Source organism: Solanum pennellii, chromosome 6, assembly GCF_001406875.1.
Source record: "Solanum pennellii chromosome 6, SPENNV200".
NCBI classification, from domain to species: Eukaryota; Viridiplantae; Streptophyta; class Magnoliopsida; order Solanales; family Solanaceae; genus Solanum; species Solanum pennellii.
Window position 1 is genome coordinate 58742413 of NC_028642.1, and position 16377 is coordinate 58758789.

General features: G+C 28.9%; 2 protein-coding genes across 2 annotated transcripts in view; both read right to left on the reverse strand.

Moving 5' to 3' along the window:
• LOC107022512 (transcription factor MYB119-like) overlaps positions 1-5776 on the reverse strand; it is a 6561-nt gene extending 785 nt beyond the window's left edge. Inside the window, exons 1-4 of the mRNA XM_015223111.2 lie at positions 5705-5776; positions 1402-1466; positions 1192-1318; positions 87-349 (exon numbers count right to left, since the gene is read on the reverse strand). Coding sequence (XP_015078597.2) covers positions 87-349; positions 1192-1318; positions 1402-1466; positions 5705-5776 — 527 coding nt within the window. The remainder of the gene's footprint in view (positions 1-86; positions 350-1191; positions 1319-1401; positions 1467-5704) is intronic.
• A 4705-nt stretch (positions 5777-10481) lies between these two features.
• Positions 10482-14018, reverse strand: LOC107023117. Its single transcript, XM_015223680.2, has 3 exons — positions 13723-14018; positions 11878-13484; positions 10482-11262 (listed from the first exon to the last, which is right to left on the reverse strand). The coding sequence occupies exons 2-3, from the start codon at positions 13284-13286 to the stop codon at positions 11019-11021; spliced, it is 1653 nt and encodes a 550-aa protein (XP_015079166.1). The 5' UTR covers positions 13287-13484; positions 13723-14018; the 3' UTR covers positions 10482-11018.
• Positions 14019-16377: the final 2359 nt, after the last annotated feature.

Below are 16377 nucleotides of genomic sequence, written 5' to 3' on the forward strand. Positions count from 1 at the left end.
TGCATCCACCGCCACTATAAGTCCCACCGCCACCACCGTTAAATGCGGTGGCGGTTGGGGGAGAATTGTCATCACTCATGAAGTACTTGCTTTTAATATAATCTTGTAGAACGGTGGAACGAGAGGAGGATGATTTGCGTTCACATTGAGTATCATCATCACCAGCTTGTTGAATTTTTTTGTTTTTATTTCTCCTTGAATTTTGCCTTCTTTTAGTAGCATTCCAATGATTTTTTATTGCATTTTCAGTCCTTCCAGGAATTCTTTTAGCAATTTCAGCCCATTTGTTTCCAAGTTGCTTGTGTGATTCCACTAGTAACAATTCTTCTTCTTCACTCCATGTATCTTTCTATTAAAAAAAAAAAATTTAAAGATGTTTATGATTTACAAGAAATATATTTTTAAATTACTTTTATGAATAAGGTGGACACACTTCTATAACAAACTTTGACGCTTTGTCAAAGAAAAAGTTTTTTTTCAATCACGAGAAAATGAAGGATTGAAATGAGTCAAAAAAATTGTTACTAAAAAGAATGAAAACAAAAATACCTAAAATCAAACCCTAAATTTAATGGCATCTTTTTGATGAAAATTCTAGTGACCAAAAAGAGGTAAAAAGACCACAAAAATCAATTAACCTTTTTGGTCCAACCCTAAAAAAAAATGTTTGTGTTGTCGGTTTATCATAACAGAAAGAACTTGCTTAATGTCAGCTCGAAAGTGTAATCAAGTGTCTTTTCAGAGAAGCAAAACGAAATGAGGATTTGTTTTTTTGAATTTTTTGTAAAAAATGATCGATAACTCTATTAGATACCAACATTTTTGTGTTTTTTCATGGACTTGAAAGAACATCCTAAAACTTTTCTAATAGAGGGATCATTCATTTTTCTAAAAATAAAAAACAACAAAAGGCCTTGAAATTAGTCTTTGAAAAATAATTGAGTACACATAACAAATAAATCATATAAAAACGGACGATGTAATAAATCTAAGTGATTAAAACATCATCACCCAAAAATCTTTTGTTCATAGATCATCTTATTTCCAGATATCTAGAGAAAATGAGACACATTAATAAGTATAGTTAGGAAAGTAGTGTACTAGAGAAAAAAAACCATGAATTTTTTTTTAAAAAAAATATTAGATCGACAAAATTAAATAATAGAATAACAATCGTAGGAGAAAAAAAACCTTGATATCAGGACGTAGATGATTATGCCATCTTTCTCTACATTGTTTTCCTGCTCTTGCTTCCATTTTCTCAGCAATTTGTGCCCATTTTCTTACTCCAAATTGTTTTACCAACCTAAGCAATTTCCTTCATAAATCCAAAAAAAAAAAAAGGTTAAATACAACAGTAACATATTCAGTATAATTTCACTGATGAAGTAGAACGTATACCTGTCTTCTTCATCAGTCCATTGACCTTTGATCAAATAATTTGTCGATGAATTTCCTTCTTTCACCTTTTTTCCACTCTCTTTAACTTTATTTTTTTCATGATCAAACAAACCATTATTTTCTTGTATTTCATTCATATAAAACCCTTCCATAACACTTGGCTCTGGCAAATTTGGCCATGATATACCATTTGCATGGCTACTAAAACTTGCATTTCCACCAACAAAATGATGAGAAAAATCACTAAAAACATTTTCATTATTATTTTTTTGTTGAGGAAAATAATTTTCATGACTCAACAAAAACCTATCTATGGCTGTTAATGGAGGAGGATGATTTTTTGATAAATTTTGATAAGGAAGAAAAGCACTTTCTCCTTCCATGGAAAAGAAAGAAGAAGAAAAAAAAAAGGAATATTTTCAGCAAAAAAATTTGCTTTGAATAAAAGGAAAGTGAGTGAGTTTTCTTCTAGGTTTGGAAGATATAGACATAAAAATAGCTAATAATATGTTATCACTATGTATATAGAGGTGAGCATTAATCTCAGCCGTTGATTTAAAAAACAATCCAACGGTTTAGAAATGAGGTGTAAGTGTAACTCCTGAGCTTCCTCTTTGTGTCAACAGTAGAAAGAAATTAAAAGTGGGAGAGATTAGTGCTGCCTTAATTAATTCTCATTATTGTATAATTTTTAAAAAGTTAAATGGTTTCTTAATTATTTAGAGTTTTAATTTATTTATTTTTATTATTAATAGTCATGAGATGTTAGCAATATAGTCAAAGTCAAGGCTACTCTAAATAGCCAAAAATAGTATTTTCAAAGTAGAATAATAATGAAATTTTTGATTAAAGGAAAATTACGTTTGACGAATATAGAATGGTATTATTCGTGGTCAAAATATTTTAAATTTTTTTTATTTGCTAGATTCAAATTTGTTAAAAGAAAGTTAATCGAATTGCGAATACGTTAGAAAAATGAAACATTCAATGAAAAGAGTATATTGTTTTTATACATACTCCTCTCCATTGATGAATATTGGACCTTATAAACTTGATCTCAAAATATGAAGTCCCTAAAATATAAGCAAAAAAGAGTTATTTTGTATAGAATTAATTTAGTTTGAAAATTATGATTATTTTTACCTATTCCACTAGACATATATTTGTGAAAAACTTATAGTACAACTTTTGCCTAAGCATTACTTTTTGTGAAGCTTTGAAACAGTGGGTTGGGCTTATACTCCCCTCAGCTTTGTAATTGTATTTATTTTATTAATATAAAGAACATATGATCATCAAATAATAAACTTGAAAAAGTCATGCCATACTAAAAAAATGAATTATAAGGACATTACTAATTGTAAATATTTGGTAATAGATAAATTAAGAACATGAAAGATAAATAAATATGTAGAATTTTCATCAAATGAACGATATATACGTAAAGAAGATTGGTTAATTTGAGAATATTATCAATGAAATGACTTTTTTTAATGTCCAGCATATATACATAAGTCATGTAGCTTATACGAAAATTAAAGTTTTTTTTTCGAGGTACAAGAAAAATGTTTTTTCAACCATTTAGCACTATATGAAAAATAAGTTTTATCGGCAATTATTTTACAATTGCCACTAAATATCTATTTTTAGCGATAATTATCATTTTTTGTATATGTCCCTAAAGGCTAATAGCGATATTGGATCTAATGACACTTAACTAATGTCAGTAAAGACTTTAACACTCTTTATTAATGTATCTATTTGTTACCGTTAAAAGTTATTCTTGTTATAGCGTAGAATACCTTTTGCTTTACTAACAATCAGGAGATTCTAAACTATCGATTATAAGGATATTATTGACACATCTGATAAAAGAAAGACAAACAAATGTGCAAATTTATTTTGCAAGAGATAAATAAGTGCGTAGACTTTTTAACAAAATAATAATATAGACATGAAGAATATTGGTTAGTCTAAAAAAAATTCAACAAAATGGAGCTTTTATTTCTGGCTTAAGTACGTCATGATGTAACTTATAAAAAATAAACAGAAATAAAAAATCATAAAAATTATATTCCTGAGATACAAGAAAATTATCTCTTTAGTCATTTAATTTATTTTTTGTTTTATCAATAGTCATAAAATGCTAAAATATCAATTATAAGGTCACTATTTTACACATTTGGCACGAGATAAATAAATATGTAGATTTGATCAATATATTAAATGGGGTTTTACTCTCAATATGCAAAAAAAAAAAAACCTAGGTACAAAAAATATATATTTCCAATTATTTAGAATTTCATCTTTCGTTTTATCAACAATGATAAGAGGCTAAACAATCGATTATATATAAGGTCATTATTATAAAGATAACAAATGAATGATATAGACATGAAGAAGATTAGTTAATCTAGAAAAATTTCAAACTAAATATAGCTTTTACCCGTGGTTTAAGTACGTAATATAAATTACAAAAATTTTTAAGAACTAACTTCTCTAGATAAAAAAACTTCAATCATTTAAAATATATTTTTTTATGTTATACCAATGGTCTATAAAACATTAATTATAAGGTCATTATTTTACACATCTAGTAAGAGACAAATAATTAACAAGCAATAAACGTGCCAATTGGTAAGAGATAAATAAACATATAGATTCTTTAGCAAATGAATTGTATAGACGTGAAGAAGAATGATTAAATTGAGAAAATGTCAACAAAATTGAGTTTTTACTCTTGGCTTAAATACGACAAATAGTTTATAAAAGATTCTAATAATTTATTTTACTATGTTTTATCAACAATCATGAGATGCTAAAATATCAATTATAAGGCCATTATTATACACACCTTGTAAGAGTCAAATAAACATGTTATTTTTTTAGCAACTGAACAGTATAAACGTGAATAAAATAAGACTTTTTTTATGAGAAACAAGAAAAATGCTTTGCCAATCATTTAAAATTTACTTTTTGCTTTACCAGTTACAATCATAAAATGCTACGATATAAAGTATAAGGCCAATAATATACATATTTAGGTGGAGGTAGAAAAAAAAAAACTTTTTCTAGTGTACCCAAAAAAAGTTCATATTAATCCATTTCGCCCCCAGTAAATTAAATTAGGGATAAAATATATTTATTTTTAATTTTTTTTTTAAAAAAAAAGGAAGAATTATTGTTCTTAAAGCCAATGGGGAATTGAATTTTGTTTTAGAGGATAAGATGAATTAAAAGGATGATAATTAATAAGGTAATTGGTGCTCTTAATTTTCTCCATAGTGTAATAAGAGGGAATTATGGACGACATTAAGCTCCATATTAATACCTCTCTCAATTACTGTAAATGCTTAATTACTCATTTAGAGATAACATGATGACCTGCCCCTTTAATTTGCACTTTTACTCCCTAAATTAATGCTATATTCTAGTTTAGTCCTAGTGTTATTCGACTTACCACTATTAACTTTTAATTAAATTATTCGGGAATTTTTAGTATCTAAATAAATCACAGTCCTAAACATCACTTAAGCTATGAAAAATTAATCTGAAGAAAAAGTATTTTCCTTCAAAGTATTCTATGAAAAAAAATTAAATTAGTTTGTATTTTTCCAAAAGAGGGGGGGGGGGTTAGATTAATAATTATGTTTGCTCAATGATCATAAGAAGCTTATTAATCGGATCAAAAACTTGGTTCACGTGTTATGAATCGTAACTTCACAAGTATTTGTTTAGAAGGTGTTATTTTTTAAAAAATTAATGATATAAATTGATAAAGAGAGAAAATGGAAATTTATTAGACGAAAAATACAAATGATAAGAAATAATTACTGTAAAAAAATATTTTAATAACTTTTGGGCCTCAAATATGTTGGGCCTAAAGATCACTTGCTAGGGGTTGAACTGGCTGTGGGCCCGTGTCTTAGGCCTAAATATTGGTTTGCGGTAGTCAAATTTTTTCAATATTTAATCGGAAAATTTACGCGGTTAAGCAAACTTATACTACTTAATTACTCATCATAGCTATAGTTTGCAATAATTACGATTCGCGACTAATATTATACATGAATTACGTGGGCTTACTTCGAGTTTGTATAATTAGCCACTTTTGTAAATGTATAATTCGCAGTGTATACAAATACATATGTATAATATACAATTATCTAACCAATATACAAAAATAATTCACCCATGTCCCACTCTTTTCCCTCTCTCCTCCCTCTCCAAATCTTGCTTGTCATACATACAAATGCATATGTATAGTATATAATCATCTAACCGATATACATATACAATTAACCTGTCTCCCACTATCTGTCATCTCTCGCTCGCTTCTCTTCTCCCTCTCACCTCTCTCAATCTCGCTTGCCATATTTACAAATATATGTTTATAATATACAATTATCTAACTGGTATACATATACAATTCATCTCTCTACCACTCTTTGTCATCTCTCGCTTGCCTCTCTCCTCCTTTAACATGTAGCCACGTATTTCAATCATCAAACTATAGTTTTGGAGAGTAATTAGGTTATTTTTGAGTGTCTTTGTGTGAAAGTTCCTCTATTAAATTACATTTTATTGTGTTACTATCAAATTATATAAATTTACTAAGATTAAATTATAAACCAAAATGACGTGTGTATTAATTATTCACAATTTAGGAATTTTAGTATATGTAAAGATAAAAAATGTATGCCATGTATTTGTAGCTGGATTCAGAAAAATCCATCCTATTTGAAATTGAGTACGCCCAGTTAGCCATTTCTTTCAGATCAATAAGTTTTAAAGCCCAATTTACTGGTCTACTAGGCCTACAAAAGCCCATATTTCTTCTAATATCATTGAATTTAGTCATCATAACAACGACGATACTCAATAAGATTTCACAAGTAAACTTAAAAGATGGTGAAATATAAGTAGATTTTATCATAGTATGTGTGGGTCGGGTAGACAGATTGTTTACTTTTAAATTGTTTTTAAAGTAGTGAGCTACTAAAAATATCCAAGAAGTTGCATGAAAGTTGTGCAGGAAATCGAATTCTCACCAAAAGGTACAATTCAAGTAACCAAAGCACTAAATTTTATTGATTGATGAAATACACATGCTTCGTATTCAAATAATACATCTATATCCTTAGCTATACGTGTACATTACGTAATACAAATATAAAATAGGAGTGTTAACATAAAGTCAATATGAGTGGATAAGCACCTAATGCACATTCGAAAGTACATATATATATCATGTCTTTATTTTTCCTATTTTATCCATGTTGCGTGATGAATATTTTTGAGAAAATATATCAACAAAAGAATAACGATTTGATAAGCTAATATTAGCATTGTCCATGTGTTATGTTGGGTATTAACTATTAAGTATCTTCGAGTTTGGGTATTCACATTAAAGAATTATTTACTTTCTTCATCTCAAAATAAACGTTATCTTAGCAAAATAGAAAAAACCAACTTTAAGTCCATACATTTCCAAAAACGTTTATTAAATTCAAATAATTTAATAGACCCCACATTATATTTATTGATATCTTAATAAATAATAATTTTTATTGAAATAACACTTATTTTAAAACGTAATAAACATCTTATATAATTCGATGAATTTAATTAAGTGGGCCGATGCATTCACGAAAAGACATAAATACAGATACAAAACGTAAGCTATTTTAGGTCCATTATGGATAAGAAAAGGCTAATATATATGAAAACAAGTGGACAATTTCAAGTCGAAATGTCAAAAAAGCAAGTTATTGTGCTCGTGATATGTGTCTTCTCCTCTTTAACTTTTCCACAAATGAACATGACTTAATAATATACTTTTTCATTGATCATCAAAGTGTTAAATAAGATTTATAAAAGCATAGTTTAAAATTGCTGAATCATGAAGTTATTATTTTCAAATAATTAAATAACACACTCAAATATACTATGAACATTGTTATATTAGGGGTATATAAGAAGCGAAAGTATTTTATTTTATTTTCTACAGAAAATATGACTTTATGAGATTTGATCAAAATAAAGTGTATTGCACGTCTCTATCCTTCTTCTGATAGTCATAGTTATTTTTAAAATTTACTCTTGATCATACGGTTAAATCTCTTTAAATGATTTGTATATTCAAACTTTGGTTTGTAGCAATGAGAAAACATAAACGATAGTTACTTTTTCTTGTGAAAAATAAAATTTTACATATTTATACCATTTAGATGTTAGATTGTGTCACATTGGTTGAGTTAACCTGCTATTGCCTCCTTATAATGTCAAGCTCTGTAATCTGTTATTTGTACCTTAAAATATCAAACACTTACCCAAATATACAGTTATCAGCTTTCTCTTGCGTAAACACAATAAAATATTTAATTACTGCGATCTCATAAATATAGTTTTAAAACTAGGACGTACATAAATTTTACTCTTGTAAGGTTGAGAGATTATGTATGATAAATCTTCACGTCAAAAGAATTTAGTAAATACATATATTATTTTGAATTAACTTCATTATATATACACATTCTTATTTCTTGGAGTAGGAATATATTAATTTGTTTCAATATTCACTATATGTATTGTGTGACAAACTAGCTAAGCTTTATTTCTCAAATGTGATTTTTTTTTAATTTTGAAAAAGAACAATATTACCTCCTCCATACACCTCTATAACTTGACTAATACTTAAAGCTAAATTGAGTTAGATTAATTCAATAATTAAAATTTAAGTATTCAAAAATTACATAAAAAATATTATAAGTTGCAATTTTTCTCGTATTAACATAATGAAAGAATAAATTTGAAAATACTGACCAAAAGTAATGCCGTTTGACTTTTGAAAGACAAAATATAACATGTAAAAAACAAAGGTAAAAAATATTATAATAAAATTTACAAAATAAAAGGAGAAAATAAATGAAGAAAGATGTATTAGTGGTATTAATTTATGTTCCTCTGGCCACCACACCCTACCAAATGTGGAATTTCCTCGTACACTGAACTAAGCAAATTAAAGAAAATCACATGAAGTAGTTGTGTATGATATGGTCTTTCATATGGAAGTATGGTGTTGAAATTAAAGTAAATGTCTTACATTAATTGTATATTGACGGTGCTACCTTGCTGCAAAGTAACCTTAGTTTAAAGCAGATGTATTTACGGTGAAATGAGTTATGATAAGATGATTGAATCTCTTGACTTTAATAAGAATTCATAATTAAGCTTATGAGAGCTTGAGATGGAAAGGAGTGTCGTTCTTAGAAGTAAATTTTGTAATGTGCGAATATTAATTTAATTTGATTCGAATATGAGCTAGCACGAAAATTGTTCCTAATTTCCCGCTCCTTGTGTTGTGACAAATACACTAGCTAAATCAAGGGATAATTAAATTAATGAAAAAGATCTCATATGCTAATTACTTATAATTTGAATGGAAAAAAAATCATATTAGAATATAACAATTGTAATTCCAGAGTTTGAAGAAAGAAAAATATTGACAGAGACATTGTATAAATATTAAACATTTTAATTAATTAATCTCTAAATTCAATTTACTGTTAATTACGTAAGTAGAACAAGCACGAAACATATTATTCCCCTTATTTTCTTTTTAATGAGTAAAAAAATCTCTCTTTTTTAATAGCTTTTTGTTTTCAACTTTACATGTAACATGTTTGATAATACAAAATTAACATATTTTTAATTTAATATCATAAGATTAAAAATTAATTTCTTAAATTTCATATTAAATTAAAATAGAACAAATAAATTAAAATGCTTTCCGTGTAAAATGATTTCTTAATTATGTCGAGCATTTTCCTTTATCAAAAAGTATGGAGTACCGTGAGAATCACGAGGATTGTAATCGGCGAAAATTGGTCAATTGAACATTTTATAATTTGAATTTAAAAACTAATCATGCAAATATTTCTTATTCGTCCTTTTGTTATCTTTTATATTTTAAAAAAAATCAAATTTCTTATAAAAATATAACATTATAAAAAATTATAAAACATTACAAAACAAATTGCGACTATCTACCAACTATCATAAGATCGTATGTCAGGCACATTATATATGTTCGCTAATAATTTGATTACAATCTGTAATTCCACTAATTTTTCAATTTAGAAAAAGAAAATTATTTTAAGAAAGATCTTCAAATACTGAACAGATATTTTAATCAATTTTTATTATTTTATTTAAATATGTCTCACGTGTATTAATATAAATAAAGTGATAGTGCGCCACCTTCAATTATTTATTTGGAGCAGAAGCTAAGGTCCACACAATTGCAACCAAATCTTCGTCGTGAACGAAAGGACTCTAATTTCTCAATTTTTTTTGTGATTTATAGAAAGATAAGTTCTATCTATAATGGACTGGCCCTTTTATTATTCCCAGAAGAAGAAAAGAAAATTATCATCATTATTATTTATTAGCAAACTCAAATAAAAATAGAAAATAAGGAGTTTAACAAAATGACGCAAGTATATAGAATAAGAGTTAAAAACATTTAAAGCGTTTTTTTTTTGGCTATATTACCGATTGTTGATTACTAAATACAGTATGATATTATATATATATATGTTTTTAAATAACAATTTTAGATATAATTTGGTGTAAATATCGTAAGTATTTTATTTACATCTACTATGATCGACGGCATCATAACACGAAAGAGACATTTAGATTGGTACTTCTAGCATAGTCACGTGACAATGTGTCATGACTCTTTTCTATGCAAAAAAGATAACATATTTATAAACATTCTCTTACCTTCTTGTACAAAGAAAAAAAATATAGATTTTACAGTAGATGGACATATATTATATTTGTTATATTAAAATAAACAGTACGGTTGTTGTAATAGAACCATCTTCATGTGCCAAGCCGTACTGCGTTTAGTGCATACAGCGTCCACACAGCACAAAGCATGGGCTACCCTACGCATCGGATCATGTCATTCAACAAAGCTACACAACAACAATAACAATAACAATAACAATAACGAAGAAAAGTATACGCAAATTTTACTTCTACTTGAAAAGTGAAACAGAGAGAGTTTCTGATAACGAGCAAGTAACAAAAGTTACGCATTATTGCGATTATCTATTAACAAAAGTTTAATTACAATTTGGCCATGTGAACTATGCAAAACAAAAGAAAGAAAAAAAAGGGAAAATGTTAAAGAAAACAGAAAAATCCCCAAGTAGAGACCCTCTTCACTTTTCTCTGATCTAAAATAGCCAAGACTTGCTGAATTTACACATTTGAAGAGGAGCTGTATCATATTATTATTTAAATAAGGCCAAAGGGATATGGTTTGTTAATTAACAAACCCAAGTCACCCTCCTTGCTCTTCCTTGTCTCCAACAACACCACAGTCCAGCAATTAACAAACAAAAGGGAAAGTCCAAGTGAAGCAGTTGATCAAATGTAGCAAAACCAAAATTATCTTGGACACCCTTGTTGTTATCCCTTTATTTTATTTTTCTCAATTGTATCTCTTTAACCAATAAGATTTTTTCTTCGATCTCGTCTTCTTGTTTTTTGTCCTTACATCTTCCACAATAATCATCTTTATTCTCTTCTCCGTTTTGGGATTATAGATCGGTATTGGAAGAGTCGAGCGGGTAACAAGTATCTTCACCACCAGTATTCCAAAGAAAATGAGCATAATTAGCTGCATAAAAGTTATTGTTTGGTTCTGCAGCTATAGCTTGATTAAAGGTCTCTTCTGCAGCCCAAAGGTCCTTCCTTACTTTCCAGAGAAAATTTGCATACTTATTCAATGCCTCTGCATCCTTTGGCTCCACCTCTGCTGCTTTCTTGAAGTACTTTTCTGCTCTGTATTGTAACAACAACACAAAAATCAGTCCATAGCAAACCAATAATTGAAGAGTATATAGTGCTTCTAAACCTCTATAACTTGCTCTAACGTTGTCCCACTCTAATTCTCCAAAATACATACTATTTGGAGGGATATGACACCACGGATGCTACGGTATTTTTTGAAGGATCCGAGCAACGTAGTGATTTTCTATGACTAAAAATGTCTAATTACTATTTAGAAGGATATAACACGGATGCAACAGTATTTTTGAAGGATCAAAGCAACATAGTAGTCTAAAATAGGGACTAAATACAGTATGATATTTCAATGGGAACCCACACCTTGGGACCACTCAGCATAGTATAATTTGGGAAAGTTTTGAAGTACTACCACACACTCCTCTATCAAGATACTATCCCACCCAAATAAATCAAAAAAAAGACAATTGCTTTGTGAAGGTGATTTTTCAAGCACTCCAAAACAATTTTTCTAAGAACTATTTTGACCTTATGTTATCAGCTAATTGAGCAAAAAAATCAGGACTGAATCTTCCCAATTAGGTAAAGTTCTCATTAGCACAAATAAAGGATAAAAATCTAACATAAGAATAAGAGAGAAAATTTTGGTACCTGTCATAATCCTGGGCGACCAAGAAAAGAAATTGAGCATAATTGGTTAGCAATAGTGTATTTTGCGGTTCTTGCTTTAGCTCCACTAGATACAGAAGCTCTGTTTTGATATATTCTGCATAGTTGCTGACTTCAATATTTGCGTTTATTGGAGAGACAAATCTTTGCATGGTTTCATGATCCAAGGACTCATCTCTAACTGAAGCCTGCATCTTAGAAGCTTCATCTACAATTGAATTCCAAATCTGCAACTCTTCTTCTGTTGTTTCTTGTCCAGATACACACTCTTCTTCACCCACCCTACTGCTCTCGATTGAAGAAATTCCATTCCGCATCTGTCCGTCAAACCTCCCATCACCATCATTTCCACTAGCAATTGGCTTGTAGCTCCCACCACCTCCATTGCCTCCACCAATTGAAGTAACTTTTCCACTTGAAGATGACACTGAAAATGTCTTAATTGCAGAAGAATCAAATTTCTGGTTGAAATGACTCTCATCTATAGTAGAAACAGTCTCGGTGAGAGGTGGCGGTGTAGCAGCAATAGCAGCACTGCTTGCCATAGAGTGAACACTATAATTAGCCAACAGTATCATCACATATACCATTAAAGTTGGTGTATGTGAGAATACTTGCTGGAATAACCAAACAAAAGATGCATGCATCTCCTTCTGTACTCTCACTAAGATCCCCTGTAGATCTTCATAAAACAGCAATTCCCTCATCTGCAAAGTATAGCTTTGCAGCTCTCGAATTATGAACACCATATTCGAAAATGCTTTTTTTACTGAACAGTATGCTGACTCTCCTGCTTCTCTGATCCCATCTTGCCATTGTTTTTTTCTCTTTATAATCCTAAGAGAAAAGGGGAGATCCACACTATTCGCCTTCCATTCGATATTCGCAGGAATTATCTCGTCTCTTTCAGGCCAATCTGGTTGTTCTAGAGGATCAAACGGCCTCTGGTTCTCCAAAAACTTATTATCGCTGCTACTACTTTCATCCCTTGTTTCCACAAAGTCACTCCGAGAACTTATAGCACTGGGATTTTCAACGTCTGATAACTGGAACTTCTTTGCCAATTCTTGTATCTCTTTCGAAAACTCTTCATCTGAAAATGAATCTAAGCTGGAGCTGGTGCTAGAAGCCCTTCTAATAGTTCTAGTCCTTGGCTTAAGCTGCTCACAAGATTTAGATCTGTATAGATTCAGCAATTGGGTACCAAAAAGTGCCGATTTGTCCAGCCTATGGACATACCGGCAAATAAGAGACCCTTTTCTGCTAAACTGGCGTTTTGAGGAAGAAGGAGAAGAAATTGCAGAAGCAAAAGTTTGAGAAGAAGAAGAAGTTGAGTGAGGAACAAAAGGTTGAGCCCATTGCAAACATGTAGTGGCAACTTTCACTCCCATTTTTGTCCACTCAAAAACTCTTAAACCAGAGGTTATATTGAGGGTTGAAAAAAACAACAACTCAAAAACTCAAAACCGAAACCCAGAATACTAGCAACAAGAAAGAAGAAAAAAAAAGTCTCAACCCTTTTGATTCGGATCCACAAAAAGGCTTCACCTTACTTTCTTCTTTGATTTCAAAATTCGAGATCCCAAAACCTGCAAAAACAAGTATAAATGAACCGACAAAATAAGTCAAATCACGTTCACAACTGTTTCCCTGAAAATACACGGAAAGGTTAAACCATATGGTTTTTGAGTTGAACTGAATCAGTAAACGCAAACATATATAATAATAACCAAAAAGTTGTTTCAGCCATTAAAATAGGATCAAAATTTCAATATTAATAAAATGGACATGGAAATTCATCTCAATTCATCAAAAAAAAAAACTTACGTCCTAATAATACGCAGCACTGTCACCGAAAAAGCAGTAGCACGGTCACCGGAAAAGCAGTGATTTCCGGCGGTGAAAGCGAAGTATGAGCACCGCAGAAGACTTACGCTTATCAACAATTGTAGTGTAGTTGAGGTCTAATATATATGCCAGCTTCAAAGAAAAAGGCACTTTCTAATTTCTATATTATAAATAATTTTCATTTATTATTATTATAAAAATAAGAATAAACTAAAATGTAATTTTTTTTAAAAAAAATCTCAAACAGTGTCCAAAACGGACGAGAAGTACGAATAGAATCAAGTAGTATAGTAGTATACACGTACTATATTATAAGGTTTTGAGAATTTGCCGGTTGCCGGTTGCCGGTATGATATTTTACTTTTTTTTTTTTGGTATAATGCTAGGATATTTTTGACAGCTGTGCCCAAGTCATAGACAAATTACAATTTGCAATGAAAGAAGATTCTACATTTTTTGTTTTACTTATGAATATATTTTTTTTAATCACATTAATATTAGATTAGATTAATATACATGGAAGTTCAGACAAATACATTAATTTTTTCATAGATTTTATATTTATATTAAAAAAATTAAATAATAATATGTATATATTAACTTCTGAATCTTTAGCAAAACTGATTGATAGCTCAATAGTTAGTGGTAATGAATGAAGCATCAAAATACTTTCCACGCTAGCACTCCTATTTATTCTATCTTCGTCTCTAGTTTTAAATATCTAAATTTGACAAGTGAAAAAGAATTAAATATCTAAATTTGACAAGTAAAAAAGAATTAAGTATCTAAATTTGACAAGTGAAAAAGAATTAAATATCTAAATTTGACAAGTAAAAAAGAATAGAGGGAGTATAACATAATTTTTTTTAGACTTTTACTGCTTTAATTGTTTACTAAAGAAGGATTTTTTAGGGTGATTTATTAAATATTCTGCAAACAAAATTCTCAAATATATTTTTTAGTGAAGAAGGGAGTCGATGTTTTATTTTATTTTTTTTAAAAAAAACTCATATACTGACATTTAACAATATTTTTACAAGTTTTAATCATTCAAAACAATATTATTCTATATTTTTCAAAAAGCTTTGTAATAAAATTATTTTCAAAATACATCCCCAAATTAACTTTAAAATGCATGGGTGGAGCTAAATAGTAAAAAATCCAACGGAATTTATTGAATTTCTTTCATCAATTTTTTTTGTCTAATATAAAAATATATAATGTTTATCTTTCTTAATGAACCAAAAATGATTAGTTCCATATTTAAGTCTGCTGTGTGGCGTTCTTAATTGTTAATCTCTTAATAATTAGTTCTGCCACATTATATAAAGATATAAGTACTATTTTATAAGTATTAAGTACAACTTAATTAACACACAAAAATACTGCAACAAGTGGGTAAAAGATCTCCCACAGAAGGAATCAAATCGTATAGTTTGTACACATGTACACGTTCACGCCCGGTAGCCTGTTACACTTTGTATGGGATTCTTAGTATTGTTTCTATCTCAAAATAATTATCATATTTTATTTTTTTTAAGTTCACTTAATTGATTTTTAAATAAAAATAAATTAGACACTCCATATTTTAATTCCAATATACTCTATATTCAAACTAACCATATTTTTTTCCTTATATCGATGAGATAAAATATACGTGTCTTACTAATAACAATTAAAAAAAATATTTAAAATACTTTAAAATTTAGTGAAAAATTTCAAATATATTCATGTTACGAAATTGAGTTTTATCAACAGCTTAAAAATAAACCTAATAATATATTTATCTCGTCAAATTTAAATGTGTTTTTTATCTCATAAATTGTATAGAGTCAAAAAGGCAAATTGGAGAAAGGTAGATATCTTGGAATATGGGGTGGTGTAAGCAAACGAGAGGCTCGTTGGATGATTAGTTAGTTTTACGCGGCTCACTTCACGGGACTTCTTGATTTTAACCAACAATGGGAACGTGCCACGTGTCCAGTAGATTTTTTCTATAATTATTTATTTTACTTTAGCAATTTTGATGACACGTTTCAAAAAGTTCACATTTTAGTTTAATTGGCTGTTATTTATTGTGTAAAAGCTGTACTTAAACATAAGAGAAAGTCGGTTAATTGAGACTATGATTTATTATAAGAAGATATTTTTTACAACTTAGTTTTGTTTGTATTATAAGCAATGAATGAAGCATGAGAGGTGAGATATTTATTACTTTGACAAGTTGAATGATTAAAATGATTGGTATATTTAAAGGAGCGGTCACCTATTTATTTTATTGACTATATGAAATTAAAGATAATAAAAAAATTTAAAAATTTTCAATAACACAATCATATTAATATATTATTGTAATTATTATTTTAATCGAGTTTCATGTAAGAGGCATGTGGAAAATTATTCATTTAAAAAAGAATTAAGCATGATAAAAAAAGTGTCCTTTAAACAAGGTATGATCATGTCAGTGTAATTAAATTATTCAATTTTTGTAATGAAAATATAATATTAAAAAATAATTAATTACACTCGCTTGTTAATTTTCTGGATTGTGAATTTTTACATAATCAACTTATCATAACATGTGGTTGCACATATTTAATTATAAAAAATGTGACATAAATGTGGCGTCTTGAC

Excerpts from the sequence above, each read along its gene's own strand:
- LOC107023117 (XM_015223680.2), bottom strand. The coding sequence starts at position 13,286 with ATGGGAGTGAAAGTTGCCACTACATGTTTGCAATGGGCTCAACCTTTT. Across the intron at positions 11,263-11,877 it reads GTCGCCCAGGATTATGACAG|AGCAGAAAAGTACTTCAAGA; the intron begins GTACCAAAATTT and ends GTTACAATACAG.